The 26,503-nt window shown below is 53.0% G+C and overlaps 1 protein-coding gene across 5 annotated transcripts in view; it reads left to right on the forward strand.

Annotated features, from left to right (window-relative positions):
• Positions 1–26,503, forward strand: part of NTM (neurotrimin) — a 546,022-nt gene that overhangs the window by 298,270 nt on the left and 221,249 nt on the right. For 2 of the 5 annotated variants that reach the window (XM_054176076.1, XM_009902184.2), the window contains exon 1: positions 16,573–16,975. In XM_054176076.1, the coding sequence (XP_054032051.1) occupies positions 16,809–16,975 (167 nt within the window). In that variant the 5' untranslated portion in view covers positions 16,573–16,808. Of the gene's footprint in view, positions 1–15,754; positions 15,821–15,992; positions 16,324–16,572; positions 16,976–26,503 lie in introns of those variants that run through there. The other 3 variants (XM_054176078.1, XM_054176079.1, XM_054176077.1) reach the window with 3 other exon arrangements.

Below are 26,503 nucleotides of genomic sequence, written 5' to 3' on the forward strand. Positions count from 1 at the left end.
TCCCGATGCCACTGAGCTGCCTTGCACGTTGCCAGCTGGACTTGGTGTGGACTACCAGCTCAGGACAGTGGGCCAGGTTCCTCCCTGGTGCAACATCATTGACTTTAATTAAGCTACGCCGCAGGGAGAAATTTGGCCCTCGCCTTTTGCTAGCTGTGTGCTGCTGCCAGTCAAAAGGCAGGGCGGGTGCCAGCCAGGGCTTTGACAGCCCAGTTTCAGCGTGGGACAAGGAGGCCCATCAATCTTTGTTTGGGGTGGGGCACTGCTGTCTGCTGATAGGGAGAGAAAGGAGGATCTTCGAATCTTGTGCATTCCAGGTTCCACCTTCCCTGACTGCCTGGAGGTACAGAGATAAAAATAGCAAGGGGGGGGGGAATAAAAATGGGCAGTGGAGTCTTAAATCAAAGGAAGACTCTCTCAAATCTGAAGAGCTGCTGCTGCTGGGCCCTCTGGATCAGACCCAATTTCCTCATTACATCTTGTAGTTGGCTTGAGAGATGTGTGCTTAGAAGCAAAGCCTCGTTTCCTGGTGGCAAAGGCTACCTGGTGACAGTCCCTCTCCAGCCTTCCTGTAGGTCCCCTTCAGATATTGAAATGCTGCTCTAAGGACTCCCCAGAGCCTTTTCTCTTCTCCAGGCTGAACAGCCCCAATTCTTTCAGCCTGTCTTCATAGGAGAGCTGCTCTAGCCCTCTCATCATCTTGGTGGCCCTCCTCTCTCCTTAACTCATCCCTTCCAGGGTCTGGCAGCCCCAGCATCACCTGGCTTGGTGACAGTCACTTGTCTGCCATCACAATTCAGGTATTGAAATGCTGGAGATGGTGGAGTCACCATCCCTGGCGTGCAAGCAATGTGTGAACGTGGCAATGTGGGACGTGGTTTAATGGCCATGGTGGTGTTGGCTTGATAGCTGGACTTGATGATCTTGGGGATCTTTTGCAACCAAAACAATTCTGAGATCACCTTGGGCAGGCTCTGGACCCCTCCATCATCCCCACCAGCAAGGGACTGGGCTGCATTTCTCTATCCATCACCTCCCGCACGCTGCCTGGAGGCTGCTGCTTCCTGAGGAGCTAACTCAGCTGCCTGGTTCAAAGCAGAGTTCAAGTTTGTGTGCTGGCAGATCTGGGGCAGGCTGTAAGAGCCAGCAGTATTTTCTCCCCACGCTGTCTGAAGTGAGGCACGTCCAAGGCTCACAGCCCTTGGCTTTCATCCGCCTCACCGCAGGCGTTTGTGAGCTGCTCTGCTCTGAGGCAGCTCTCCCATTTTAATGTTTCCTGGGGGTTTAGAGAGTGGCTCTCGTGCTCTAAATGCTCTCAAATAGCTCTAAATGCAACCATGTTGTGGGGGGGTTGGTGCATCCCCCCCCCCCCCCGGGCTTGGTGTGCTGAAAAGGGTGGGGGTTGATGGGATGAGATGGGTGTGGAGGTGGGGTTGAAGTGGCAGTGCTGTGGTGGCAGTGAACTGGGAGCTCAGGCTGAAATGGGCACTGAAATGGGGATGAGGTGAGTGCTGTGGTGGGGATGAAGTGGGGACTCTGATGGGATGGGTGCTGTGATGTGGATGAGGCAGGCACTATGAGGAGAGGATGAAGTGGGGACTCAGATGGGATGGATACTGAGATGGGGATGAAGTGGGTGCTGAGGTGAGGATGAGATGGGGACTCCGATGGGATTGGATGGGTGCTGTGATGGGGATGAGGTAGGTGCTATGAGGAGGATGAAGTGTGAACCCCAGTGGCATGAGGTGGGTGCTGTGAGTGGATGAGTGGGATGCTGAGATCAGATAAGACATGCTGTAGTGGGGATGAGGTGGGTGCTGAGGTGAGATGACCACTTTGATGCTGAGATGGGATGATGAGGGGTGATGAGGCGGGCATGAGATGGGGACTCCGATGGGATGGGTGCTGAGGTGGGGATGAGGTAGGTGCTATGAGGAGGATGAAGTGGGGACTCCAATGGCATGAGGTGGCTGCTGTGATTGGATGAGGGGGATGCTGAGACCAGATGAGTCATGCTGTGGTGTGGATGAGATGACCTGAGATGGGACGAGGCGGGTGCTGAGATGGGTGTTGTTGAGTGTAGAGGGCTGTACCTGAGGCTCAGACACAGGGAGATTTGCATCTCCCATCGTTTATGCGGGGCTCAGAGAGCCTCCACCCTCCTTGCTTCCCTGCTGGCACTGTGACCTCCTCCCCAGAGGCTGCAAGGTCCTCTTTGCACCCACATCTGCACATCTCGGGTGAGCTGAGGACGCGGGGTGCGGAGAGCAGCAGGTTTGGTGACAGCAGGGACAAGCATGGAAAAGCTGTGGTGCAAACAGTTGGGAACTGATAACTTGCAGCGCTGCCTTTGCCAGGAGGGAGTAGAAGGGAGGGAGGGGAAATAAAAGAAGATCCCCTGTAAATTCACTTTGTTTTGGTATTCGAATGGTGTGTGGCATGTGTGCTAATGCACGCGCTGCTGTTGTGGCATTAGCTGAACAAAACACTCAGGCGATTCCTAGCAGAGTTTGTGTCTCACAAGCTGCTTGGAAATGTTGGCTTGGAAACAGGAGCGTAGCATCAGGAGTCTGTTTCCTCCTGGGGGGGAAATGGCTGGCCCCAAGCTGCTCTGCAAGGCTGAGTGTGGGAAATGGGTGACTTCTCTCAGTAGGCAGGAACAGAGCTCCAGACCTTGGGGAACTGGGTTTGTTCAGCCTTAAGAAGAGATGGCACAGGGGAGACTTTTCCACTCTGCACCAGTACAGAAAGGGTGGCTACCAGGAGGGTTGGAGACTCCTTTTCTATAAGGAGTCCCATGGAAAAGACAAGGGGTGATGGGGACAAGTTCCTGCTGGGGAGATTCCCATGGGGCTCCAGAAGACAATTTTTCTCCCTGAGAACAGTCAGACATTGGAATCATCTCCCAAGGGAAGCAGTGGTGACCCCTCCATTGGACAGTTTGAAGACTCAGCTTGCCAGGGTGCTGGGCCAGCTCATTTCAACTCCACTGTTACCCAGAAAAGTTGGCCCAGATGATCTTTGGAGTCCCTTCCAACCTGGCATTCTGTGAAATCCCTGCTGGAAAGGGCCACAGTGCAGATCCTCCTCTCCAGCACTGGAAAAGCTTCCTGAATAAAGATCAGGAGGATCCTCCAGCCCTTGGTCCCTCTTCCACACGTGCTGACCAGGTGTAGAAAAGGTGCAGTGGGATGTGCTGGGCTGCCTGTTAATGGCTGCCCTGCTTCGGACACAGCCAAACTCCTGCCTGTATCCCCTCCTGGCGCTGTCTGCTCCTTGGCTGAGGCTGGGACGAGGCTCTTAGGTCTCCATTCCCACTGAAATGAGCAGCAAATCAATGCAGGTCTAATAAAAGATGATTGGAAATTGCTAATAGGAGCGTGGGAGGGCAGCCCTGCCTCCCAGAGCCAAGATGAGTATGGATTTTTTTCGTGCCAGCAACTGTAAGTGGTTCTGCATTCCCTCTGGAGTCCTGGATGCTCACCTTCTCCCTTTGCCCTCTTGTTTTCCTCCAGCCTTCAAAAAGAAGCTCAGTAGTGGTAATTAGCTGGATTAATTAGCTAGTAGTGGCAGGGAGGGCTTAGCCTGCCTGCTGGAGAGGAAAGGAAAGAGCTGGGGCAGGGTACCTGGTGCCAACCAGATCAGCTTATCTGCCCTGGCAAGAGTTTGGCTACCCCATCTCATGGTTTGTGTGGAGGGGATAAATTCAGTCAGAGAGTGGAGGGTGCAAAGGTCATAGAATAATAGAATGGTTTGGGTCAGATGGGACCTTAAAGCCCATTTAGTAGTTTCAAGTCCCTGCCTTGGGCAGGGACACCTCCCACTAGCCCAGGCTGCTCAAGGCTTCATCCAGCCTGGCCTTGAACACCTCCAGGGAGGGGACATCCCCAACATCCCAGGGCAACCTGTTCCAGTCTCTCACCACCCTCCTGGGGAAGAACTTCTTCCTCACATCCAATCTGAATCTCCCCACTTTAGTTTTGCTCCATCCCCCCCAGTCCTATCACTCACTGACACCCTCAAAAGTCCCTCCCCAGCTTTCTTGGAGCCCCCTTCAGATCCTGGGAGGCCACAAGAAGGTCTCCTGGGAGCCTGGAAAGAATTTCTTCCTAGGCTCCAGTCTAAATCTCCCCCTTTCCACCTCAAAGCCATTTTCCCTCATCCTGTCACTACAAGCCTTTGTAAACAGTCCTTCCCCAGCTTTCTTGTACTATATCTTCAGGCACTGGAAGACTGCTCTAAGGTCTCCAGCTGCCTTGGTGCTGGGCTGCAATTCTGGCATCTGCTAGTTCCTCACACTTTATTTAGGGGCTCACCTCTCCTCAGCTCCTCTCCCTCTGACAGTGTCATGCCAGCAGCACCCTGCTGCCTCCTGATCACTGATTGATCACCACTGATAACCACCTTCCTCTGCTCTGTACTCAGCAGCCAACCACCCCCCCCTGCTTTTGCCCTTCATGCTGAGGGTGCTGGGGGATGATGTATGAAATCTGGGTGGCTTTGATTCATCCCAGTGGTGCTCACCTTGCAGAGCAGGCTGTCACAAAAACTCATAAACCTCCTTGTTTTAATGCCTGGAGAGGCTTTTGGATGGGCAGCAGGATGGGTTTAGGTCCTCTTCCAAGGAAAGAGGTGCTTGTGGGAATGACAGATTGCCCACCATGGTGTGGCTGCACCACCAGTAAACAATCATTAGAGCTGTGGCTGGAGGCTGCACTGGGGAACAGGGTCCTGTGACTCATGCCACTGATGCTCAGCAAGCAACAGGTCCTGACCCACAGTCCATAAGGTCTAAATGGATGGTGTGAAGAGCAGGGGGCTGCCAGTGAGCAGTGAAGTTTCCTGTCATAACCCAGGAGGGAAGGTGGCATAGGCTTAGATGCTGAGGCTTGCCAGCTTGTTCGTGCAGGCTGACCAGGATGACTGCAGTTTAAGGGGGCTCTAGCAGGAGAAGCAAAAGCAGGAGCTGGCAACATCTTGCTGAAGGAGCTCTGGAGCAGGCTGCCTGGATTGGTTCTGGGGTATTCTTCTCTAAACACTTTCAAGACCCTTCTGGGTGCGTTCCTTTGTGACCTGCCCTAGGTGGTTGTGCTTTGGCAGGAGGTCCCTTCCAACTGCTGCTGTTGTGTGATTCTATGATTCTCACCCTTCACTTGCATGTTGAGTTTTTGCTGTGCCACAGAGCAACAAAGCTGGGGAGGGGTTTGGAGCATCACCTTATGAGGAGAGGCTGAGGAAGCCAGGGTGGAGAAGAGGAGGCTCAGGGGAGATCTTCTTGCTCTCTACAACTAACTGAAGGGAGGTTGTAGCCAGGTGGAGGTTGGTCTCTTCTCCCAGGCAAGCAGCACCAGAACAAGAGGACACAGTCTCAAGCTGTGCCAGGGGATGTCTAGGCTGGATGTTAGGAAGAAGTTCTTCCCAGAAAGAGAGACTGGCCATTGGAATGTGCTGCCCAGGGAGGTGGTGGAGTCCCCATCCCTGGATGTGTTTAGGAAGAGCCTGGATGAGGCACTTGGTGCCATGGTTTAGTTGATTAGATGGTGTTAGGTGATAGGTTGGACTGGATGATCTCAAAGGTCTTTTCCAACCTGGTCTGGTCTATTCTATTCTATTTCTCCTTTTGGGGCAGCAGCTCAGGGCATGATGCCCACCTCTGATCTGCTTGGTGCCCACAGATCAGCTTCTCAGTCCCCCTCTCTCGGGATGATCTGCTGTGCCCTGCTCTGGGGTGTGATGCCCAAAGCCTTGTTCCCCTCTGTGCCCTGCAGCACCCTGCACATGTGCATGGCTCTGAGGCACAAAAATATTAATGGGAGAGGGGGGAAAAAGTTAACCACAGTTATTGAACTGCAAAAAAGGTTGTTTTTATATCCCTTTATTGGAGTATAAAGTCAGCTTTTATAACCTTTTAAAGGGGCATAAAAGCAGCTCGGCGACTAGAAAGCTCTCTTCACTTGAAGGCAGGCAAACGGAGCAAGGGAAAAGAGAACAGAAAACATCTGCTGTGCCCTGAGGTGAGAAGTAAGCCATGGAGTGGTGGAGGGAGATGCTGGAACGCCAGGTGTAAGCTGGTTGTGGTCTCACCTATCTCGAGGAGGTTTGCAGCCCTCTCTGCTGTCAGCAGCCCAGGCTCTGGGCATTGACACATGTTCCTCCTCTCAGCAAATGCAAAGCTAGCTCCTCAGAGCCCTCTTGGGAGGGGTAGGTGTCATGTTCAATGAGCTAACCTCTCTTATTTCACTGTTCTCTGTGGAGAAATGCTGCTTTGGCTCCTTTCCTCCTGGAACGGGGGGAGGAGGCAGCCTCTGAAGGTCTCACTTTGAGGCCAGAGGGAAAGTTTACTCTGCAGACTGCTCCAGCCTCTCCCACAGCACCCACCCTCAACCAGTGGGACTGTGAGGTGGACCAGCTGCCAAACTCAGTGACCTGGGTGGATTTGGGATGTGTTTGTACCTGTGGCTGGCATGCTCACGGATGGTGCAGCCTTTTGTGTGCCCTGTAGTGTTCTGGGGCAAGCACAGAGCTGTGCTGTGATCCCCTCCTCCACGGCACAGGATTTGCTGCCTCTGCTCATCCCAGCCAGTGAGTCCATCTGCAGTTGGAAGCAGCATCTTCAAAGTGAGGAGGAAGCTCCTTCCACCTCTTCCAGAGCTCCTGGATGGTGATCCAGAAGCGTTTGCTGTTGCAGGGGGTTATAACCTGACCACTTCATGCTGGCATATGCTTCCAAAACTGGGAGGAAGCTTCTTCCACTTCTTCCAGAGCTCCTGGATAGTGATCCAGAAGTGTTTGGTGTTGCAGGTGGTTGCAGCTTGACTACCTCACGCTGGCATGCGTTTCCAAAGCCAGGAGGAAGCTTCTTCCAATGCTCCTGGGTGGTGATGCAGAAGTGTTTGGTGTTGCAGGTGGTTATAACCTAATCACCTCATGCTGGCACACTCCTCCAAAGCCAGGAGGAAACTTCTTCCACCTCTTCCAGGGATTCTGCATGGTGATGCAGAAGTGTTTGGTGTTGCAGGTAGTTGCAGCTTGACCACCTCATGCTGGCATACACTTCCAAAGCCAGGAGGAAGCTCCTTCCACCTCTTCTAGGGCTCCTGGATGGTGATCCAGAAGTGTTTGGTGTTGCAGGTGGTTATAACCTAATTGCCTCATGCTGGCACACCCCTCCAAAGCCAGGAGGAAGCTCCTTCCACTACTTCCAGGGCTCCTGGACAGTGATCCAGAAGCATTTAGTGTCACAAGTGGTTACAGCTTGACCAGCTCACGCTGGCAAGCTCCTCCCAGGATGGAAATGGGCTTTCCCCATCCGGATGGGGAGATGTGGCTTCGCCTTTCCCTTGTTGACACAGCGGTCGGTCTGACGAGACATTAAGAGAGGAGAGTGACCTTTCCAGCAGTCTCCAGCTCAGAGGAGGGAAGAGCTGAGCCCCCACCTGCAGCGAGGCACAATTTGAATACGGATAGGTCGGGAGAGTTGGTTATCCCCACGCCATCTCCCAGCTAATAGGGCCTCCAGAGCTAACGCTGTGGGGCCGTGGAGGGGATGGAAACAGGAGCAGCTGCTTCTCCTTTCACTTCGTGGGGAGGGAGGCGATGCTGGGAGCACCCCGCATTCTCTGCACATATTTCTCATCATTACAGGCAGGAATGCCAGAGCAGTGACAGATATTAATGCAGTTCACGCCGGGAGAAAATCTTCCTTCCATCAGGCTCTGTGTGCAGCAAGAGGGCAGTGCCATTTGCAGCCCTAGGGAGGATGTGTTTGAAAGGTGATGTGGTTTGGGTTGTTTGTTTGTTTTTTTACCCAGCAACTTTTCTTGCAAGACAAAGTTCACTGCAGAAAAAAGGCCACCTGGAACCATCCCACTGGGAGCCCTGGGATCGCTCCCTGCCCAGGCAGTGGACCTGGGGGGTAGCATGTTAGAAGCAGGGCTGGGAATTCGTTTGGGGTTTTGGGGTGACTCAAATTGCCCTCTACATATTCCCATGCAGGTGTCATTGCTCCAGGTGGCAGGTTTTGGTGTAATCAAAGCACTTTCCTCATGTCCCCTTGGAGGTGTCATTGCTCCATGTGGCAGGTTTTGGTGTGACTCCTATCACCTCTTCATGTCCCCTTGGAGGTGTCATTGCTCCAGGTGCCAGGTTTGGGTGTGACTCCTATCACTCTCTTCATGTCACCTTGGAGGTGTCATTGCTCTATGTGGCAGGTTGTGGTGTGACTCCTATCACTTTCTTCATGTCCCCTTGGAGGTGGTGTTGCTCCATGTGGCAGGTTTTGGTGCATTCAAATCACTCTCTTCATATCACCTTGGAGGTGTCATTGGTCTATGTGGCAGGGTTTGGTGTGACTCAGATCACTTTCCACATGTCCCCTTGGAGGTGTCATTGCTCCAGGTGGCAGGTTTTGGTGTGACTTAAATCACTTTCTACATGTTCCCTTGGAGGTGTCATTGCTCCAGGTGGCAGGTTTTGGTGTCTCAAATCACTTTCCCCATGTCCCCTTGAAACTGCTCCAGGTGGCAGGTTTTGGTGTGCTTCAAATCACTCCCTCCACGAGACACTGGCACAGGCTGCCCAGGGAGGCTGTGGATGCTCCTTCCCTGGATGTGTTCAAGGCCAGGCTGGATGAGGCCTCGAGCAACCTGGGCTGGTGTGAGGTGTCTCTGCCCGTGGCAGTGGGTTTTAACTGGCTGATCTTTAAGGTCCCTTCCCACCCAAACCATTCTATGACTCTCTGTCACCCTGAAGGTGTCATCACTCCACGTGGCAGCTTTTGGGCCCTGAGGTCCCAGCCTGTCTCCAGTCAGGACTCGGAGCGACGCCGCAAGCTTTGCAGATGTACTCCGGCGCGGGGGGTGGGGGCTGCACTTCCTCGCACCCCTCAGCCTCCTTTTATTTGCTTATCCCACTAAATATTCATCAGTAACATTTAAGACAAAGGAAAGAGATAATTACAAGGGGAGAGGGGTTTTTTTTGCAGTATTAAAGGTTAACAGAATTCTTGGCATTTGTGCCTTGTCGATCTCCATATAATTATGCTCATTTCCCAGAATTCAGAGGCGACTCTGCCTGTTAAGGCTCAAAGATGGTACCCCGGGAATTAAATTTATGAGATCATTTCTCCAAATCTTCAGATTCCAACCCAGCATCTTGCTTAATGGCACGACTATTAGTAACATTATTCTTGGCCGCCGAGCTCGGCGAGGGTCAGGAGGACCAGCTGCAAAACTCCAAGCGATACAGGCGAGACAGCAGCCTGCCCGGTTTTTGTTCCCAAGCTGCGTTCCGGCAGCTCGGCGAGCTTGGGTGCTTTGCAGAATGAGCCCCGAGGCGGGAGGGGAGAAGTTGGAGCCCCGAGGGGGGGGGTTAAACAAAGGTGAGCCCCGAGATGTGGGGCGGAAGGGGAGGGGAAGAGGAACCCCGAAGGTGGGGAGAAGAAGGTAGAGCCCCGAGGGTGGGGGGAAAAAAAAGAGGAGCCCCGAGGGTGGGGGGAAAAAAAAGAGGAGCCCCGAGGGTGGGGGGAGGAAGTTAGAGCTCCAAGGTGGGGGGTAAGAAAAGGTGAGCCCCGAGGTATGTGTGTGGGGGGGAAAAAAAGAGGGGCCCCGAGGGTGGGGGGAAAAAAAAAGGTGAGCCCCGAGGGGGGGTGGGGGAGTGGGAAAGAGGAGCCCCGAGGGTGGGGGGAAAAAAAGATGAGCCCTGAGAGCAGGGGAGGTGTGGGGTGTGGAAATGAGCCCTGCAGAGGTGCAGTTCCTCAGGTTTGAGGTACATCTGAAGCAGCCCCTTTCTGGCTGTGGCTGGTTGGGAGTCAGAAAGCAAAGCCTGGATCTCACCTCCCTGGTTTTGAAAGTGGCTGATCCAGGTCCAAAGGCACCTGCAGGCAAAAGGCAAATCAGTGTCTCCAGGAGAGTTTGGTTTCAAAGATGCTGAACACCTGGCAGTGGGTTGGGGTTTCACCCGGTGCTGCTGAGCGTGCTCAGTGCCTTCAAAAGAGAGATTGCAGGGGCTGTGCTCTTCATCTCTGCTGTGTGTTGAACTTCGTGGTCTAAATCAAGCTCTCTCCTTGTGCTTCCTCTTCCTGGTTTGTTTGGACTGAGCAGCTTTGAGGTAGGAACTGGCTTGGCTGTGGAAAATTCACACATTGCCTTGGATAGGAAGGGAGCCTCAAAGATCATCTTATCCAACCTCCCTGCAGTCAGCTGGACACAGTACTGCAAGTGAGACCTCAGCAGAGTGAGAGAAGCCTCTCTCTGGACCTATTTGCCACACTGCTTTTTTGCAGTCCAAGCTGCAGTGCTGCCTGGCTCATCTGTAATGCACCTCTGAGCATCCTCAAGGAGGCTTTCATGTAATTCTGCATGTATTCAGGATGGCAGTGCTGTAAGAGGTGGTTTGGCAGGTAGTGATGAGTTCTTCCTCCTGCCCTGGCCATCTTCCTCCTCCTTAGGCGATACCTTCTTGGTTCCACTGTACTGTGTCCAGTTCTGGGCACTACAGTATAAGAAAGATGGCAGTGAAGCTGGTGAGGGGTTTTGGGAGCATGTCTTATGAGGAGGGGCTGAGGAAGCTGGGTTGTTCACCCTGGAGAAGACAAGGCAGAGGGGAAACAGCATTGCTCTCTTCAGCTACCTGAAAGAAGGTTGTAGTGAGGGTGGTGTTTGGCTCTTCTCCCAAGCAACTAACAACAGGGTAAGAGGTAGTAGCCTCTAGGTGCACCAGGGGAGGTTTAGTTTGGAGATTAGGAACAAATTCTTGTACTGCAAAAGTAGTAAGGCATTGGAACAGGCTGCTCAGGGAGGTGGTGGAGTCACCATCCCTGGAGGGGTTCAAAAACACAAAGGTGTGGCACGCTGGGACATGGTTTAGTGGTCATGGAGGTGTTGGGTAGAAGGTTGGACATGATGTTCTTAGAGGTCTTTTCACAACTCTATGATTTTTTCCTGAGATGCTACAGGGAAGTAAATTGTTCCCTGGCTTTGAAGCTCCAACTTGGAACAGGTGTTTGCAACCTTTTGGGAGGACAGCTGCTCCTCTGGTTCCTCATCTGCAGCCAACAGGAGACAGCTGCAGCTCAGCCCAGGGGGGTGCCCTGGAAAGAGTTAACTCACCTGCTAGAAAACTCCCTAGGGCTCTGAGCACGGAGTGACAAACCCCAAGCTCTGCAGGTTTGGTTATTTCCTTTCGTTCCTAAAGGGCAAACAAAACGTTCTTGGCTTTTCTTAACGGCCTAGCGCAGGCAGCAGGGCAGCAGATCCCCGGCGCGGCTTTAGGGGAAGGCTCCCAAAAGCCCACTTCAGTTAGATTTAATGGGATGGTTACTGTAAGTTTATATAAAAGCCAGTTAAATATTAACAGCGTCTTTACCGGGGGATTAATGGGGTCTCCAGTGTTGTTTTTAAAGCCCCGTGAAGAGGGTGCTGATAGTCACCGCCCGCTTTAGAGCACGGGATCGAGGACCCGCGAGGATGCTTTCTGCCTTCAGAAAACCGGCCTGAAAAACAAACCCCTACCAGGCAGGAATGCCTTTGGGGTGAGAGAGGCTCAAAATATCTCCAGCCAAGTAAGGCTTTCCATCATTGTTTCTTAATTGGGGCCACCATTAGCGAGGGGATAAATGAGTCAGCAGAGCCTCCCGGTCCTTTTGTGCCTGCGCTGAATGGTTGGAGACATTGAGGGCTCAGTAGTTATGCAGGGAAAGCTTTCCCCCCAGACTCTCCTGTGTCGTTCACCTGACTAATGGCAGGAAAACAAAGCACCGGGGTTTTATTACGGTGATCATTTATTCATCTATTTATTTGTTTCAGTGGAGAGCGATGGGGTTCTAAACATCATCTCTTCATTCTGAAGGGAGGAGAACAGGCACAGGCGTAAATTAAGTTTCCTGATCGCATTTAGCCATTTTTTTTCAGATTCAACAAAACCAACCAAATTTCCACTTTGGGGGTTATCAATTGCCAGCTATCAGCTTCCTGGAAAGGGGAAAAGAAAAGATAAAAAAGGAAAAACTGAAGGAATGAAAAGTGAAATCTGGCTGTGCAAAATGCTTGGCTATGACCTACTTATTGAAAGCAATTTTGTTTCTTTTCTCCTTAGTTTTTGGCTTTTTACCCCCTTTTTCCCCCCCCTATTTTTTGGCCTTTTCCCCCCCCTTTTTTCCCTTATTTTTTTTTGCCTTCCCCCCCCCCCTTTTTTTCCTTATTTTTTTTGGCCTTTCCCCCCCACCCCCCCCTTTTTCCCTTATTTTTTTTGGCCTTCCCCCCCCTTTTTCCCTTATTTTTTTTGGCCTTCCCCCCCCTTTTTCCCTTATTTTTTTTGGCCTTCCCCCCCCCTTTTCCCTTATTTTTTTTGGCCTTCCCCCCCCTTTTTCCCTTATTTTTTTTGGCCTTCCCCCCCCTTTTTCCCTTATTTTTTTTGGCCTTCCCCCCCCTTTTTCCCTTATTTTTTTTGGCCTTCCCCCCCCTTTTTCCCTTATTTTTTTTGGCCTTTCCCCCCCCTTTTTTTCCTTATTTTTTTTGCCTTCCCCCCCCTTTTTTCCCTTATTATTTTTTTGGCCTTCCCCCCCCTTTTTTTCCCCCCTCATTTTTTTGCTTTTTCCCCCTAGGAATAAGATCTTTCAGTGTGGGGAGAGGGTGGTATTGTATATATACAGGTTTGGGCTGGATGGGAGGATCTCTCAACTGTCCCTTCAAGCAGCTACAAGCCAAAGAGAAGCTAGAATTGCGCTGAGGAAGCTGGAAACATAGAAAATGAGGCAAAGTTGTTGGTTTAGGTTTTTTCACTTGGCTGAGGAACTGCAACTGGAATTTGGCAGCTGCTTGTTAGCTTTTGGGACCACTCAGATCTGCTTACAGAATTACAGAGTGGTAGGGGTTGGAAAGGACCACTGAAGGTCGTCTAAGTCCACCCCTCCTTCCTTGCTTGCCACCTCCCCTTACTCACCACCCCTCTTACCAAGTTTAGGCTTGGATTTGCTCAATAAGCCTGAGATTGGGGCAGCATTTGCTGGAACGCTCCCGTGTCTGGCAGAAGGAACTGAGGTCCACTGCAGCAGGCTGTGGGAATCGCAGGTCTGAGCTCACAATTCTGCCCTGGGGGTGTCTGTCAGAATCCCAGCATGCTGGGGGGTCTGAAAGGACCTCTGGGGATCATTCAGTCCAAGTAAAGTCTCCCAGGACTGCAATGTCCAGGCAGGTTTGCAATCTCTCAGAAGAAGATTTTTTTTTTTGGGGGGGTGGTGTTGATGTGACTGAGTTTTTGGGGATTGATGTGACTGAGTTTTGGGGGATTGATTGGCTCTCTCCTTTGCCTGCAAGATTTCCCATCCCCACTTATCACTGCCACAGAGATGCTCCTCTGCAAAGCAACCCCTCAGGCTCTTCCTCCTCCTAACCCCTTCTTCCCCATCCATGATTTCAGCATCCTCCCTACCAGTTGCCATCTCCCAAGGGAAAATCCTTCCTTTGCCTCCATCCCTGCTGCTGCTCCTCTTCTTAGCACAGACCAGAGAGATGCTTGTGGTCTCTGCCAGGAGAGGGGGGCCTTTAGCCTTGCTTGGAAAGAAGGAGGTTGAGACAGATAAGGAGATAAATATAAACCGGTGCTTTGCATGTTCGGTTTGTTTGCTGCCTGTTGCTTGCTACAGAAAGGGAAAGGGGAAAAAAATGAGGGGGGAAAAAAAGGACTTTTATCTAAGCAGGAAGAAAAGGAAGAAGCTGAAAGCAAGACGCTACGTTTGGTGCTCGGATAGGTGCTGCTTTGCAAGCAGCTTAGCCCGTGTACGGCAGACTCTTCTTCTGCTGTGGTCAAAACCCACCGAAGGAAGAAAGCCTCTCTCATCCCTAGAGGAGCCTACAAAGCTCTCTTTCTCTGCCTGCTGAACCTTCACAGCTGGACTCAGTTGCTGGCTCCTCTGCTGCTGGAGCAACTGAATTATTTAAAGGAACCTTGATTTGGTTTTCTCTTTGCTGTTTTCGTGCGTTGTGTTTATTGTCTATAGATATTTTTATAGTCTGAAGCAATTACAGCTGTCAGGAAGGAGACGAGCTGTGACAGGCTGATTTATATGTACGATGTACGTATGCAAGAGAGCTGGAGATAGACCAGGGATTCTGCTGGGCTTTAGTATGCAGGAGCCAGCGATACTGGATTTAAATTCCTTGGGATTGGCAAACAAAGCTGATGATCTCCTAACAATGGGCTAAATTCAGCCCTTTTGCAAGGGGTTGAAGGCTGCTCAGCAGGTCACGTTCGGCCCCAGCCTTCCAGGCTTTCAGTGCAGGCAGGTGCTTTCTCTCCCGATTTAAGATGCTCCCGGCAATCCGGGCCCGAATGCTGTGTTAAAAGGTTAACTGGCTGTGGTTATTGGAGTCTCTTTGGTTTTGCTGACACAGGAGGTGGTCTCTGCCCAGCCAAAAGACGGCAAGCTCTTGCGGATGACTGTGGTGATGGCTTTGTAGGTCCTGTACATCAAGGGGGTTCCCCAGTAGGGAATAGGTAGCGTGGTGAGGTCCTCATCCTGCCCGTGGTGCCTGCATGCTGCAGCAATCATCTAGAGCAGCATCTTTTATGCCTTCACTGACTCGTGCAGCTCAGTGCAGCGCCACAACCCTCTATACGAGTAGTTTCAGCTGGTGGTCTTGCTTTGTGCAGTTAGGTTTCAGGACACCTCCCCTTCCCACCCACCCCCCTCTCATCCCACTTTGTGGTCCCAAAGGATCTGCTGAAGGCAGGTGGTTACCCCTTCCCCTGCCAGACCGGCCAGGAGCAGAGTAAGCTGTGAAGATTAAGCTCCTGCCACTGAGAGCTAGGAAAAGCCGCTGTTCCCTCTGGGAAAACGTAGGACCTGAGGCAGTGCTGAATTCAAGAAGCAGAGGAGCCTTCAGAAGAAGTAGTGGAGAGACTTGCAAAGCAATCCCCTTCTCATGCCACCTATCAGCGAGCACAATAATAATAATAAAGCTTTATTTGATTGAGTGTTTCCTCTGCCCAGCACAGCTCACACTGTTTTAGAGATTAAATGGCACAGTTAGTGAATTAAGCAGTAGTTTTACAGGGGGATTCAGAGACTCCAGGGATTAGTAACAGGCTACGGCTCCTTTCACATCTAGGTCACCAGTTTGAATCCTGCTCAGGTTGGCAGTGATTTCAAGGCAAAGGGAAAAAAAACCCCAATCAACCCAAAACAAAACAGCCAACAAACCACCCCATAAATTGGGGCTGTGTAATAGCTGCCCAGCCTGTGGTAGGGAGCAGAGGGAGGGAGGGCTTTTGGATAAGGTCCCATGGCACAGGGAGGTCGTTAGGGACAGAGAGCGGAGGGGGCCTGGCTTCCCCTGCCCAAGCTTTGAGGGGTTGCAGCCCCTTGAAATCCGTGGCTGGGCTCTTGCTGGCTTTGCACTCGCTCGCTGGTGGCCCCAGGACTTTGTGCTCTCAGGATGGGTTTCCCAGCACCTTTTTTACCAGCATGAAACTGTGCCTGGAAATAGTAATGTGTGTAGCTGCTAGTGGGGGGAAGGAGGAATTGCCTGGGCTAAGCAAGTGTGATATTTGTTAAATTATGAGCTGATTAAAAAAAAAAGAAAGTACGTGGTGGCTGGGGAGGAATTTCCCACTTCAGCTCCTGCTGTGTGTCTGTGAGGTGCAGTGCTCCTGCCTCTCCTCGTCACCACCTGCCCGGCTTTGAGGGGTGGGGGAAGAAATATTATCCTGTGCCTCAGTTTCCCCTCCTGCAAAGTGGCTTCGCCACCTGGGGAGGGGATGGTGCGGAGGGAGAGGAGGGTACGAATGTTAGAGGTGGTGTGGTGCTGGCTGCTGGGTGGAGGTAAGAACAGCGGGGAAGCAAAGGGAGAGGGACTGGAGGGGTCCTGGCATCCCGGCCCCCAAGGAGCGTGGTGAGGTGGGGGTTAAAGTGGGTGTCCTTAGCCGGGGCTGGCGTGTTCAGGAGGCGCTGCCGCCGCGCTCCCCCCTCCCCGCCGCTGTGTGTGTGCGGGGCTGTGCCGGGGGTGCGGGAGCCAAAGTGCCGGTCAGTGATGGAGCCGCTGCCATGACAACCCCGGGAAATCAGCCTCCGCGCCGCCCAGGGATGCTGCCGGCCGGCGCTGGGATGCTGCTGCCGCCGCCACCACCTCGCCTGTCCTCCCACCGCTGAGGCCAGCTCCGGCATCCCGACATCCTGACATCCTTCCCCTCATCCTGCATCCCAATGTGCTGACATCTCCCTCATCTCCTGCATCCCGGCATCCTGGACCAACCCGCCTTTGGGACCTGACAGTGGGGCTGGAGGAGCAGAGGAACTGCCGGGCACCCCGCAGCCCTTTCCCCGTGGTGCCTTCTTGCGGCTGGACCCCTTTGCTAGCTCGCTTCGGGGGTGTTGGGGTTTTTTGTTGGGTTTTACTGGTTTTTTGGACTCGGGACAAGTGTGCGGGAGCAGGGTGCAGCCAGGAGGCTCCCCTGGCGTCTCCTCGCCCAAGTGAGCCTCGGACTGTTTCCCGGGAAGAGCCGGCTCGCCCAGCGTCCAGCACCTTTTGCCACTTCTCCTCCTCCTCTTCCTCCTCCCCTCCCGGCCCTCCCGTCCTCCTCCCTCACCCAAGGATACTGGGGACTCCCTCCGGATGCCGCTCGGCAGGCTCAGTGCTCGCAGGCTGCCTTGCTCCTGATCTCCGTGGAGCTCCGCATCGCTCGCCCCGGTTGTTTTGCTCCCCTCCTTCCTCTCCCTCCTCATCATTTTTCCCCCACCCCCTTACTTTTTGCTCCCGGTGGCCTTGTCGGGTGTGCTTTTTGGCCTGTTGGAAAAGTCCCTGCTGCCCAGGATGGGGGTCGGTGGGTGCTTAGCCCTGCCCTGGAGGTGCCTAGTCGTCCTCTGTCTCAGGCTGCTCTTCCTTGTGCCCGCAGGAGTGCCCGTGCGCAGCGGAGATGCCACCTTCCCCAAAGCTATGGACAACGTGACTGTGCGGCAAGGGGAGAGTGCCACGCTCAGGTAGGAGACGCTGGGTTTCTATCTTGGGGTGTATTGGGGCGGGGGGGTCCTGCTGCATGGGGAGGGCAGCCGCTGCCTTGGGAATGCGACTCTGTTTCTCCATGGGGGATGCACAATGTTGGTTGGTCGGGCAGCAAGTCAAGAGGGCGATTTGGGTGCCAGGGGACCGGGCTTTGGCTCAGCCCTCTCCAGCTGTCTGTGGGAAAGTTACTGGGGGATGAAAAAGGGGGAGTGTGATTCCCTCTTGGCCCCCTGCCTTGCAGTTCCTGCTGTCAGTGGTTGTGGCTCGGGCGCTTCGCCTGCGTTTGGTGGGGCTAAACACATCCTGGGGTGCAGCCCTGAGGGTGCCTTCATGCGCGTCAAGCGGCCTCAGGGTGGGGAAAGGGCGAGTTGTTTACCTTCCGGTGGGTTTCGTGCCTTTTCCCCATGTCCAGCCCTGCTGGCGTGAGGGGAGCGGGGATGGGGCAGGCAGATGCTGCCCTCCTTAAAAAGATCCCCCTGCTCTGAAGGCAGAGGGGTTGCGGTTAACTCTTTGGGGTGGTAGGGAAACGCGGGGCTGGGCGTTGCACCGGGGTGCTGCTGGCGTGCAGGGGCTGCCAGCGAAGCTGTCGGGTTTGATCGGTGTAACTTCTGGGACGCCTGACGGCCAGATCCCTCGTCCTCCGAGCAGATGGGCGCAGTCATCCCGGAGAATGGTTGATAGGGACATTAAAAAAATCAAAAGGCAAGGCTTAATTGCGGCTCTGGGAAAGCGGCTCTCGCAAGTCGGGCGTGCTGGGGAGTGACTTTCTTGCATAGGTGACACGAACATCTGCGGGGCCAGCTGGGTGTGTGCGCTCAGCGCCGCACTCCTGCTTTACGCCAGCGAGTGGAGCAGGGCCAAGACAGGGCAGGGGGAAAAAAAACAACATCCAACCTAAACCCTCAGCAGGAATTCTCAGCCAGGTCTCTCCTCAAGCGGTGGGAAGACTTAAACGGCGGCTCGGTTTAGCCCCTGGATGCGTTTATCCTCTCCTTGTGTGTTTTATATAATCATGGAATGATAGAACAGCAGGGATTGGGGATTAGAAAGGACCTCCAGAGATCATCGAGTCCAACCCCCCCTGCCAAAACAGGATCACCTAGGGCAGGTCATGGAGGGATGCATCCAGACAGCTCTTGAAAGTCTCAAGAGAAGGAGATTATTTCCTGCAACTTGGCTGTTTGCAGCCAAATGTCTCTTTTCACCCATCCCCTGCACGATCCCAGGATTTGTTTTTGTGTTGTGTCACCATCCCTGGATGTGTTTAAAAGCCATGCAGATGTGGTGCTTGGGGATGTGGCTTAGTGGTGGAGTTGGCAGAGTAGGGTTAACGGTTAGAGCCTGTGCAGCAGGGGTAATGGTCGGACTTGATGATCTTGAAGGTCTTTTCCAACTTAAATGATTCGATGACTCTGTGGAAAAGAGGCTTGGAAATAGGTGGCTGAGGGGGGAAGGTGGTGTGTCTCTCCTAGGAATTTGCCTTGCTGAGTTTGACTTTAAAAAAGGTAGCCCCTTTCCTCTCCTGGTTCACTGAGCAACTCAAGCGCTGAAAATCCTGTGGATCTTGCCATGGGGTACTGGAGAGGGAAGGGTTTGGGTTGCTGGAGGTCTAGGCAGCAAAATACACGGGAGGGCTGTAGCAGCAACGTGGTACAGGCACTGGTGCCCTGCAAACTTACTGGAAAGAGGAGAGTTGATTGTGCTCTGATGGAGGCCTGCAAAGGGGCTCTGGCACAGATGATGCCAGGGCTCTGCCCTGGCACTGGGTGCTCGGTGGAGAACAAAGGAAAGCTGAGGTGAGTCAGCAGGAGGGATGCTTTCCTTCCATCCAAGAAGGCCTGCTTCTGGGAGATGGTTGTGGGGAGGGAGGGCAGTGGCTTGTCATCACCCCAGAGCTGCTGTGTGCTCATCCTAGTTGGGGAAGCTGTTCTGGTGGCAAGGCATGTCTGTGTCCCTACATGGGCAGCTGGTCCGTACAAGTCTGCCCCAGGAGATGGGCACACAGGCTTTGGGTGTGTAAAGTGTGCTGCTGCTCTTCCTGTTGTGCCAATGAAATTCCAGACATCCTGCCCCTGGAGTGAACATTGCTCTTGGAAATGAACGGCTCACTGCTGCTGCCAGCTTGGTGCACTGGTTTGGTAGCTGGAGAGGTGGAGGGCTGTGTTTTACACCAGCATTTTGAGGCATTTTCCTTCTGGTTTGGGGTGGGAGTGGTTAATCTAGCCTACAACTGTCCCCTCCCAGTAGGTCCCAGTCCCTACAGTGCTGTGGCAGGAGCTGAGAGAAGTGCATGTGAAAACCACACTCATCCAGAGGAAGGAATCAAGGAAGCGTGAATCTTCCTGCCTGCTCCCCTCCCAGCCCGGCGTAGCCATCGATCTGTTGTGGAGGAGTTAACTTGTTCAGAATAGCAATGCTGCTGCTCCTGGGCACCTCCTGCCCAGCATAAAGGCTTTAGCTCTGCCCTCACCCCAGCCCTGCAAGGGTGGCAGCCAGGGAAGAGTGAACAGGAAGGGAAAGTAAAACAGTACCTCCCCTCTGACCATTTGGTTCTGTGGGAGGTGGGAGGACAGTGAGTTGCAGCCAAGGATATGGAAGGGAAGAGATTCTCTGGAGGTCTCATCTTGAGTTTTTCACAGCCAACAAAAGGGAGAGCAAGCTGAGAACTCAGCAGCAGAAGCTGCTGCTCAGCTGAGTGTTTGGGAGTTCACCCTGCTGAGGAAGAAGGGGGCTGTAGGAAATGGGTAATTTTATCTGAGCTGGGCCCCAAGCTGCTGCTAAGCAGTGGTGGCCTTCCAGGGAGGCTCATTTCAGCTCCATCCCTGCTGCCCCTCCAAGCAGAGCTCACTTGATGCTGGAGAAAGACTGATGGTTGTGAAGAGACTTCTCCACTGTGAAGGGCTCAGACTTTGGTTCCTGCAAAGTCAGCTATCATAAATCTACCATCAGGAGTCAGTTTAGGACCAGAGTCACCAGGGAGATTCAGATGTTTCCTTCTGTCTTGTGATGTCTGCTGGAGGGTGAAGTCATGTGTCTTGCTTTGGTACCAGCACTTTAGATCACTCTGGGTGATTTAAATCTGGGTTTAGACCTTGGGATAGAGCTACCACCTGGGATAGAAGAGGCAGGATTTACTCCTAGATGCAGCAAAAGCTGGACAAGGACAAGGGTGTGTGGGTGTTGGGCCCAACAGCTTGGTGTTTATACTGATGCATGTATCGGCGCCTGAGCTGGGGCTGCTCCTGCTCTTGGGGGGCTCACGTGTGTGGGAAGGTCAGAGCTGGCTGTCTTGTTGGACCTCACAAAGCCACACCATGAGGACACAGTCACTCTGCATCCCCTCCTACCACGTCCAGACCAGTAACAAGCGGTTCATGCTGGAGAGGACCCAAGCTGAACTTTCATCAAGCACTTGAACCGAGTCCAGGCTCTGCTGAGACCTTTAGAGCAGTTCTCTCGGCACCAAAACAAATGGCTTGATTATGATTTCACTTTAATTGGCATCAGTCAGCACTTTCCACAGCGAGGCTGTGCTGATCCCATCAGCATGCACAGGCACTTGTGTGATATCCCCCCCAAACGTGCAGGTGCCCCCCTCAGATTCTCTGGCCCCCCAGATCTGGCTGTAGGGCGAGAGCCACTCCATTCACAGGCTCCTTCCTCTGTGTCTCCTGTTATTTTTTGGGGGGAGCAGGGTGATGCAACATCTTTGTTTATTCCCCCTTTGATTCTGATGCTAGGAGTCAAATCTGAGTTTGACATGACTCAAAGCTTCCCTATTTTTAACCCTGAGGTTTCCTGTGGTTTCCACCTCGGGCTTTGAATAGAGACCATGCACTTTGCCGCTGAGATCTGCCATGGTTTACCTAAGCTTGGTTTGCAAATTTATTTTGCTCCTGTTGTGCTCTTGAAATAATTTTGGAGAAATGATAACTTGGCTGCGAAACAAAACAAAATCAAGTGTGTTTGTCTGATGGATGCAAACAGAAAGTGATTGTTTGCCAAGCCAAAGAGGATCCATCCCGGGAATGAGGCTGTTTTCTGTGACTCTTTGCTGCTCCATCTTTTCCCCTTTTATCCACGGGGAGGGTTTGTGCTGTGTAAGGTGGGAAAAGAGGGCTGCTCTGTGAGGGATAACAGGGGTGGTGTGCTCCAAAACAGGTTCTGGGGAGTCATTCATGCCCCTGTTCCTGCCTGATGAGGATTCTCCACTGAGGTTTTGGGCAGCTGCTTTTGTGGTTTGCAGTCGATGAGAGCAGAGAAGTCTGGCAAGGGGTAGGGGAAGCCGCTCTGGGCTCTCTCACAGTGCTGGCAATCCCCATGGCCTCAGGGCTGAGTGATGCAAGGCTCACAGAGCGCTGCTCAGTGTGGGGCTGGGCAAGTAAAGAACGTGGTTCCTGGGAAGGTCCCGCTGTGATTGCTCAAGCTCATTTGGTAGCTGCTTAGCCTGCTGGCTGTTTTGCTCGAGGCTCCCCACTCCCCCCTTTTGCTGGTGGTAGGAGCTGCAATCACCCCAGAGAGGGAGTGGTGCTTCTCGAGCCCTTTCCCACACCCCAAGGACACCCTGAGTTATGTGCTGCTCATCACATCTCTCCCATCTTCTGCCCTGCCCAGCCAACTCCCTCCAGCCTTGCACAACCACCCAATTCCTTACTACCAGGTCACAGTGAATCTCCCTCCCCTGGGCTCAGGCTGTGGGACACTGCTGCCAGGAAATAATCATCCCACGATGATGGTCTCATCACTATGGTATTTTTCGTCTAGCAGAGCACTGCAACAAGCTGCTCCATCTCTAGAAATGCTCAAATCTTGCTTGAATGCCTCCTCCTGCAACCTGCTCTGGCAGAGGTGTTGGACTGGATGATCTCCAGAGGTCCTTTCCAACCCCTACCATTCTTCGATTCTGTTGTCCTAGTACAATTAGTTATTTCAGTCTCAAGCCACAGCATAGGTTGAAGCTCCTGATTGCTTCTCTGCCCACTTCCCAAGTGCAGGCTGCAGAGGCCAAGGTGTGATTGCTTTGCTTCCCTTGGTTACTGAGCAGTGAAGAACTGAGCACTTGAGACTGGGTGGGACTAGCCCCTAGTGGCCCTATGGGCATAGGGTGAGGAAGAAGCTAAGCTGCCAGCTCAGTGGATATTAGCAACCAAAGCTGATTTTCCTGACTGTTTCAGTATTTAGTGTGCTCCTTTTTCTCCTTCAGTCCCTCTTTATAAATTCAGGGCTGTGGTGACCCTCCTATGTGAAGGTGAAGAAGGAGAGCACGTTGCCCTACATCCTCTCCCTGACTAGGGAAATCAGTGCCAACAGCAGCAATACTGAGTGCTAGCACTTGAGTTTCTGCTCCCATCAGTGCCACTTCAACCTTGCCTCTCTGCTGCTCCCATCATTGCTGGGTCCTTCTTTCTGGCTGGGGTTTTCTTTCCATGTCACAGAATCACAAAGTGCATCAGGTTGGAAGGGACCCTCAAAGGTCATCTTGTCCAACTTCCCTGCGGTGAGCAGAGACATCTCCAACTGGATTGGTTTGCTGAGGGCCACATCAAGTCTGACCTTGAGTGTCTCTAGGGATGGGGCTTCCACCCCACCTCTGGGCAGCCCGTTCACGTATTTCAGCACCCTCATTGTGAAGAGCTTCCTCCTAATGTCCAACCTAAATCTCCCCTGCTCCAGTTTCAAACCATTGCCCTTTCTTCTATCACTGCATGCCTTTGGGAACAAGCCCTCCCCAGCTTTCTTGTAGGTCCCCTTCAGATACTGAAATGTAGTTCTAAGCTGTCCCTTGAGCCTTCTCTTCTCCAGGCTGAACAGCCCCATTTCTCTCAGACTGTCTTTGTAGGAGAGGTTCTTCAGCCCTCTGATCATCTTTGTGGCCTGCTCTGGACCCAGTTCAGCAGGTCCATGTCTCTCTTGTGTTGGGAGCCCCGTAGCTGCATGCAGCACTGCAGGTGACATGTCCCCAGGGCCGAGCAGGGGGGGGAGGATCCCTTCTCTCCACCTCTGGCCACACTGCTTTGGATGCAGCCTGGGGAGGCTGCCGCCGCCACTGGCCATTGCTGGTTCCTGTCCAGCTTCTCAACATGAAGGCAGTGAGAGACTGGCACAGGTTGCCCAGGGAGGTGGTGGAAGCTTCATCCCTGGTGGTATTGAAGACCAGGCTGGATGTGACTGTGAGCAACCTGCTGTAGTGTGAGGTGTCCCTGCCCGTGGCAGGGGGGTTGGAACTGGCTGATCCTCGAGGTCCCTTCCAACCCTAACAATTCTGTGATGCTCCCCCACCAGCACCCCCAAGCCCTTTTCTGCAGGGCTGCTCTCAATCTCATCACCCCTCCTAGCCTGGATAGACATCAAGGGTCACCCCTAGCTAAGTGCAGAGCTTTGCCCTTGGCCTTTTTGAAGCCCACGATGCCCTCCTCAGCCCACGGGGTCCTCGCAGCGGTGCGGCTGCGGCGGTCCCACGTGCGCCGGCGGCGGCTGCTGGGAGCTGCTGAGTCGATCGCTCTGCTTGCGCCGGCAGCTTTCTCAAAGAGGAGTTTATTGCTAAAGTGACGTGTCAGCAAATCTTCCTCCCCCCCCCCCACCTCTCTCCCATCTCTGAGATGGAATCAGCTTAAAGGGGGGGGGGGGGGGGATATCAAATTGTCATATGCATGGATTAGGTTTTTTTTTCCCCCCTTCTTTCTTTTTCCCTGAGTGTAATTTCCATCTGAGATGAGACAAGCTCTTGATTGCTCTGCCAGAGGAGGGTTTCCCTTTATAGCTCTCCTCCTAGAACTGCTGCTTCTGGTTTGCTTTTGGGGCTGAGGTCTCTCAGGGGGCGAGTATGGGTTTGTTTCCTCCCTCCTGGAGCTCTTATCTCCATTGTAGAGTTAAACATCTCCAAGCTACCAGCCCTCATGAGGTTAAAGTCAGACAGATGTGGACCCTGCTCCTCTGGGGATGGGAGAGGCCAATGGGGAGGAAGAATTAGGGAGGAAGTGAAGGAAGTGATTGTGCCCCTGTGCATTGGTGAGGCCACACCTTGAATAATGGGTTCAGTTTGGGGCCCCTTACTATAAGGATGTTGGGTCCTCAGTTTAAGAAGGACATTGAGACACTTGAACATGTCCAGAGAAGGGCAGTGAGGCTGGGGAGAGGCCTTGAGCACAAGCCCTATGAGGTGAGGCTGAGGAAGCTGGGATTGTTTAGCCTAGAGAAGAGGAGGCTCAGGGGAGACCTTCTTGCTCTCTAAGACTACCTGAAGGGAGGTTGTAGCCAGGAGGAGGTTGGTCTCTTCTCCCAGGCGACCAGCACCAGAACAAGAGGACACAGTCTCAAGCTGTGCCAGGGGAAGTTTAGGCTGGAGGTGAGGAGAAAGTTCTTCCCTGAGGGATTCGTTAGCCATTGGAATGTGCTGCCCAGGGAGGTGGTGGAGTCCCCATCCTTGGAGGTGTTCAAGAGGGGATTGGATGTAGCACTTGGTGCCATGGTTTAGTCATGAGGTCTGTGGTGACAGGTTGGACTTGATGATCTTTGAGGTCTCTTCCAACCTTGGTGATTCTGTGATTCTCTCTGATTCTGTGCTAGAGTGTGTCCAGAGAAGGGCAACAAAGCTGGGGAAGGGCCTGGAGAACAGGGCTGGTGAGGAGCAGCTGAAGGAACTGGAGTCGCTCAGCCTGGAGAAGAGGGGTTGCGCGCTGACCTCATTGCTCTCTGCAAGAGCCTGAGAAGAGGTTGGAGTGAGGTGGGGGTTGGTCTCTTCTCTCTACTATCAGGTGGTAGAGGGAGAGGAAATGGCCTGAAATCGTGCCAAGGGAGTTTTGGGTTGGAGATTAGGAAAAACCTGTTTACTGCAAGAGTGGTCAGGCACTGGAGCAGGCTGCCCAGAGAGGTGGTGGAGACGCAGCCCTGGAGGTGTTCAAGGAATGTGTGTCCATGGCACTTTGGCTCGTGGTTTGATGGCCATGGTGGTGTTGGGTTGCTGGTTGGCCTCAGTGATCTTAGAAGGCTTATCCAAGCAAATCGATTCTATGATTCTATAATTCTATAATCCTATTAGAAAGGCAGGGAGGAAGGGAGGGCAGAGCAAGCTTGCAGGTGACAGAGCGGGCCAGTTGCTGAGGTGACATTTCTGATGGCTAGGCTGAGGCTGTGAAAAGAAGGTTCAGCTCTCAGCCTTGTTATCAGCTCCTCATGTGACGTGGGGCATCCTCCTAGGTCCTCTCCCCATGTGTATCTGTGCACAGCAATCGCAACGCTTCCTTTCGCTGGCTCCATGAGTCATCTGCTTGCATTGCAGTCTTTTTATGGCAGGATGTGGTCCTCTGCAAGGAAAATGTAAAGTGTGTCCTACTGGAGGGCACCACAGGTGTCCACCGCTGTCCTGCCCTTGCCTGGAGCGTGAAGGGGCTGCTGTGAGAGTTGTTCAGTTGGAGGTGCCAAGGGATTGTCGTTTAAGGGGTAAATGGTGGATGGCTGGGGTACTCAGAGCTGCTTGGCAGGTGGGAGGTCATCAAGCAGGAGCTGAAGGAAAGTCAGGGGGTGGGAAGCAGGAATTCCTTCAACTGAAGGTCTACTGGAAGCTGCTTTCATCATGACATTGAGCTTACCTAAGCCTTGGACCTAGATACTTGTGGGTGATACTCCGAGGGATGGTAATTGGTCTTATCTCTAACTTGTGGCCATGCTGATGTGCAGTCCCCATGCTGTTCTGTTCCACCTTGGCAGAGACCTCTGGGCAATGACCACAGGGCTGTCAGCATTGCACACTGTGAGTGGGCAGCTCCATGGGTGTGTCCATGAGAGGTCATCTTCAGCTTGCTCGAATTGTTATCTCTTCTGGTCTCAGTGGTGTTACTCCAACTCCTGCTGTTGGAAAAAGCCTCCTCTTGATCTAGAATTGTTCTTTCCTCCTCCCATACCTGTCTAAACCTGCCAGTTTTAGCTCAGGCACCCTTATTTTCCTCCAGGAGAAGGGAGAAAAATCAGGAAGGAGCTAATCTACAGCCGCATGGGTGGGAGACAGGGCTGGTAGACATTGCAATGAGAGCAGAGAGCCAAACAAGCAGGCAGACGGGGGAAATGCAGTCCCACCAACACCACAGAGGGATTTATGCTGACAAAGGGGCTGGTCCAGTGCTCGTTGAAGTCATCAGGAGTCTTTATCCTAACTGTAATGGACTGTGCCTCAGCTTGGAAGACAGCATTTTCAGCTTGCTGCGGTACACACTCCGTGACCACCTTGCCTCTGGAATAGCAATGCAGGAAGGTCCCAGCAGAAAGAGTCTGCTCCTGCTTGCTTTGCAAAGCACAAGGGAAATACCTCCTGCTCTCCTCAGGTTTGGTTTTCAGAGGTGCAAAAGCTGTGAAGGAGCCAAATCTGAGACACCAGCTTAGCCGTCTGGATGCTGCAGTCGTCTTAATCATTAGCATGTATCCCTTTGTCGGTACTGTGCCCCTGTGGCCAAGAAGGTCAATGGTGTTCTGGAGTGCAATTAAAAAGAGTGTGGCTAGCAGGTCAAGGGAGG

Source organism: Dryobates pubescens, chromosome 34, assembly GCF_014839835.1.
Source record: "Dryobates pubescens isolate bDryPub1 chromosome 34, bDryPub1.pri, whole genome shotgun sequence".
NCBI lineage: Eukaryota > Metazoa > Chordata > Aves > Piciformes > Picidae > Dryobates > Dryobates pubescens.